Source organism: Asparagus officinalis, chromosome 8 (genome assembly GCF_001876935.1).
Source record: "Asparagus officinalis chromosome 8, Aspof.V1, whole genome shotgun sequence".
NCBI lineage: Eukaryota > Viridiplantae > Streptophyta > Magnoliopsida > Asparagales > Asparagaceae > Asparagus > Asparagus officinalis.
The window spans coordinates 123,593,042-123,598,437 of NC_033801.1; the positions used below are offsets into that span (position 1 = coordinate 123,593,042).

General features: G+C 36.8%; 1 protein-coding gene across 1 annotated transcript; it reads left to right on the plus strand.

Moving 5' to 3' along the window:
- Window positions 7–4,956, plus strand: LOC109820695 (neutral/alkaline invertase 1, mitochondrial-like). The gene is given in 7 exon segments (XM_020386883.1): window positions 7–310; window positions 313–461; window positions 1,848–2,013; window positions 2,105–2,316; window positions 2,780–3,273; window positions 4,243–4,291; window positions 4,365–4,956. Coding segments are annotated over 7 exon segments (1,629 nt in total). The 5' UTR covers window positions 7–75; the 3' UTR covers window positions 4,689–4,956.

Consider the following 5,396-nt stretch of genomic DNA (forward strand, 5'->3'; position numbering starts at 1 on the left):
TGCCGCGGCAAAACCCTCAATTCCTTCCCAAAATGCCCCCGCTTGATTCCGGCCGCCGTCGCGTCGCCGCGTCCGATGTCCACGCCATCAGATCAGATCTCCGGCGGAAATGGAAGCAAGATCAACCCCTTCGATCCTTCCTACATCAAGAAGCTCGCCGTCGATCCCCTCGTCGTCGAGAAGGTCAAAGAGGAGGAGGAAGCTAGGGCTGACGTGGCACTGGAGGAGGAGGAGGAGGTTGGGGCTGACGTGGCGCTGGAGGAGGAGGCGTGGGGGTATTTGAGGAAGGCGGTGGTGACTTACTGCGGGAGTCGGCGGCGGACGAGCCGGCGACGGCGGCGAGCCCGTTGAATTACGATCAGGTTTTTATTAGGGATTTTGTGCCGTCGGCGCTGGCGTTTTTGTTGAAGGGGGAGAGCGAGATCGTGAGGAATTTTCTGCTGCATACGTTGCAATTGCAGGTGAGTTTTTAATTTTTTTGGGGGAAAATTTGCCATTTTTATGGATTCATTTTGCGGATTTTGGTAAAAGATGGACTTTTAGTCGGGAATTTTCGTTATTTTACTAGTTTCTCCTCTGATTCTTTAGATATTTTTTAATGAAAAAATTGGAAGTAACATAATAAATTTTGTTGTAACTTTGTTCGATTCTGAGAATTTAACCTTGTCTGTTATATTGATCTTGTCTGTTAATTGGTGCTGTGTTCTCCCCAAAATGAGATTAATTACCTCCTGATGCAATATTTTCCCTTGATTGTTTGAGGTTTCAAAAAGTAGATCCATTGAAAACTTCAGTTTTCCATGGATTTCTTGATCTTTGAAGTAATCAGTTGTAATGTGATCCCAGTTCGTGTTTCATAATTAATTAGTTATGATAAAAGAACTATTTATATTTATCTAATAGTATGAGTCATGTTATAGCCTCTATCTTATGAATCCTTACATAAAGATTCCCTACATATGCATATTGGATATATCACTCTATTACAGCAAGTGGTATCTAATGAATCTATGTCTCTAAATTATGAGATGTATGCTTCTTCTAACGTGCATGAAGAGTTTTTTCCTTGCAAGATTGATTATTACTGTTTGTCATGCTAAATCTATCTGTCTCAATGTTCTTTTAGGGGCTTCTGTCTTTGTGCATTGTTGCTATCTTTGTTACGTAATTGAAATTTAATTTTCCACTAAATCTATCTGTCTCAATGTTCTTTTAGTGGCTTCTGTCTTTGTGCATTGTTGCTATCTTTGTTACGTAATTGAAATTTAATTTCCATAGAAACATTTCCCGGAAATTTATCCATTTCCGTAATGTCTAACTACTGCATCTCTCTGTGGAATGCCATTGTTATGGCTGTAGAGGACTTTTTTTGGTCTTTGTTGAGTGCGAGGAGAATTGATTGTTTCTTAGTAGATTGAGTTGTAAGAATTTCTAGTGCTATCTTTGCCTGTTCAATTGCTTAGATATTAGTCTGAACTATATCTCTCTTTTTTGCTTCAATCCCTTTAATTATGTATCAGCCTTATTTTGTAGCTTTGATAGTTTTTCTCTTCGGCAGCAAGATGGAAAAAAGATGTTCCTTGAAATAAGCTGATAAAATGCGTAGTCCTTCTACTGAAAAAACTGAATTTAACAATATTTGTTGACTCGGATATTAAGACATCAATATAAGACATCTGTAGAAATATCAACAGTAACTCTTGCAGAAAAGCTGGAGAAGAATTTAAGAGTATCGTCACACTAAAAGCCACCATGACGAAGCTTCTTGATCATGAAGTTAACACGTGTAACTTTCCATATGTTCTATTTCACAATTCTAAAGCTTTTGCCTTTTCCTTAACATCCAGAGCTGGGAAAAGACTGTAGATTGTTACAGCCCTGGACAGGGGTTGATGCCCGCTAGTTTTAAGGTGAGAAGTGCACCTCTGGATGGAAGCAATGAATCATTTGAGGAAGTCCTTGATCCTGATTTTGGGGAATCAGCCATAGGAAGAGTAGCCCCAGTTGATTCTGGTGAGTAATAGAAATTTGTATATCTTTTCAACTAGTAAAATTATTAAGCATGATGAATATGAAGAATTTTGGAGGCACACTCTTTTTGTAGGATTATGGTGGATTATCATTTTGAGAGCGTATGGGAAGATTACCGGAGATTATGCATTACAAGAGAGAGTGGATGTACAAACAGGCATCAGATTGATCTTGAATTTGTGTTTATCAGATGGATTTGATATGTTTCCTACTTTGCTAGTGACTGATGGCTCTTGCATGATAGATCGAAGGATGGGCATTCATGGGCATCCTCTTGAGATTCAAGTGAGTGAGCGGTGATAACCACCTAGAATTTTCTCAAAAAGTCAATTATTTTAAAAGTTTTCTGAGATTTTTGAACTTAGAATCATGTTATTTCCATTCTGTACGCAGTTAAATTCTAACAAATACATCCTTCCCTAACCTAATTAACCATATCCTTCTTTTTTTTTCCGGTTAATTGCTACAAATGTTCATCCTATCATTGTTCGATGTTTAATACTTGGTAGTGATCTTTACAAGTTAATGATGATGTAAATGCCACGTGGATGCCAAAATATTATTTTGGTACCTCCATAATTAGTTGTTAGATAACTTCCTCTTTGAGGTAAATTTCTTTTCATATTTGTCTCAATAATCTTTAAAGTTTGTCGGCAAAATAATGAAATAAAAACCTTCAATAAGTTTTTTCCCGTCCCAGTTACTGTAAAAATTCTAAGATGAGTCTTTGACAAGTTTTATTTCACAGGCCTTATTCTATTCAGCCCTTCGCTGCTCTCGGGAGATGATCACTGTCAATGATGGATCTAAGAATCTTCTACGCGCAATCAATAATAGGCTCAGTGCATTATCTTTCCACGTGAGGGAGTATTATTGGGCTGATATGAAAAAAATCAATGAGATCTACCGATACAAGACTGAAGAGTACTCCCATGATGCTACTAACAAGTTCAATATTTATCCTGATCAAATTCCTTCGTGGTTAGTGGATTGGATGCCTGAAAAAGGAGGGTATCTCATTGGTAATCTCCAGCCTGCTCACATGGATTTCAGGTTCTTTTCACTTGGGAATATTTGGGCTATAGTTTCATCTTTGACTACTCCAAAACAAGCTGAGGGAATTTTGAATCTTATTGAGGAGAAGTGGGATGATTTTGTGGGAAATATGCCGCTAAAGATTTGCTACCCAGCTTTGGATTATGAAGAATGGCAAATAATCACTGGTAGCGATCCCAAGAACACGTAAGTCCTATTGAATGCATCCACTTTTAGCTCATTGTGTGGCTTTTTTAGCATGACAGCAAGAAAACATTCTGCATTACCTACCTTAATGTCCTGAAACCTTTATAATCTATAGCATGACATTTGAATAATGAGTATCTACCTTATGTTTTTAAGCTAGAAAATATGTGCTGACAGATCAATTAGTAAGCACTCTGAGGAAACTATCGTTGCTTCTGTTGTAAAGTTCAACCTAAAAACATATAAAATGTTATCCTGTGAGATGCTTATAAAAAATATGACATTGAAAAAGAAAGTTATTATATAAGCATGATCATGATTCAGATGTTGTAAAGAGAAAGTTCGAATATATATGACATAATCAGTTGTATTTTGGAAGTAGGAACACTTCAAAATGCCATAAAAAATATTTAGCAGTGTGTATGTTCCTATGGAGTATAGCTCTAACGCAGATAAAAGCTATCGCATCTTAAAAAAATTTGAATGTTTCTCAAGAACAGTGGTTACACTGATGTAGGTTCATGATTCAATTGTTCTATTATTCTTCAGGAATGTGACTTCTTAAGTGAACTCATCATACTGCCAAAAGTCTTATTTCACCACATTTAACCACTTGTGCTTTTCCTGTCCATTAGCCAATCCCCAACATTTGCGATAAAGGCTTTGATGTTGTTGTCGATGTTGCTTTTCCTCACCATTTTGGGATCGTTAACCTCTTTTCTTTTCCAATATCCCATTGTTGCTTCCAACTATGTATCTCCTGAGTAAATGTCAAGAATTACTGCATCATTCCTGGTCAATCTCACACCACAGTTCATAATAGAATGAGAAAGATAAGTTGATGCACACCATAAACATAGAGGACATGCATCATTGTAGCCTATTCTTTCATGTATCATACACAAATGCTGATTCTTAATACCCTCACTCAAAGAAACTCCATTTGACTTGAAACATTATCTTTTGCAGTCCTTGGTCATACCATAACGGCGGATCTTGGCCTACTTTGCTCTGGCCGGTAAAATTCTACATCCATATCAACTCTTCTCCTAACCCTAGTAAAAATAACTCTCTCCCATTGCCATTTACAGTTCACATTGGCCTGCATCAAGATGGGCAGGCCTGAACTTGCCAGGAAAGCCGTAGCTGTAGCCGAGAAGAGACTCTCTAATGACAAATGGCCAGAATATTATGACACAAGAACTGGAAGATTCATCGGTAAGCAATCAAGACTTTACCAAACATGGACTGTTGCTGGATACTTAACCTCTAAAATGCTACTAAAAAACCATGAATTAGCCTCTATACTAACTTGTGAAGAAGACCTCGAGCTTCTTGAGGGCTGTGCTTGTAACCTAAGCAAGAGTGCTCGAACCAAGTGCTCCCGTCCAGCTGCAAAATCCCATATTTATTGATTAAATATACTGTACAGTATGATAAGAGCAAAACCCTAAGTTTAGATTTTTCATTCGATTGACCTATGTTTATCTCACAATAGATTCCTGTTATTTTAGTTGGGATCTTGGTGGTTGAGATGTTGACATAGGTTTTGGGCTGTATGTTTTGTTGATGCAGTCCATGATTTAGGTTTACTGCTAACATTTGCATGTATTGAGTAAAAAATTGTAATCTTATGTCCTGAATTGTTTGTATTTATGTAAATTGAGGGTTCTTATTGATGTATATACACACACATGATTGATGATATCATTGTTGGATTCTGATAATAAACTGAAATCAGTGGATCTGAAGTTGGATATTGTTTCATGTGTGGATGTTTGGATTATGACTAACTAAGATTTTCGAAACTTAATTTCCATATTCTGAGGTTATTATTTTGAACTGTAGTTTAATTTCATTAGTTTCTGGTTGATGATGGGGAATCTAGGGAACTAGCATACTTTTGGGTTAGTTGATAAGTTGGTTAAAAAGGAAATATAATGTTTTAATCTGATTGGGCAAGAAAATTTATAAGGATATCCGTGAATTTTCTAAGTTGATTTCTAGTTAATTTTGTCTCTCAATATGTCAAATTGCATGTATTTTGTTGACGTTTGAAAGATATCCGTGAATACCATTCAAGTAAATTTTCATTTTTATATTGCCTGCCCTTTCAGTAAATG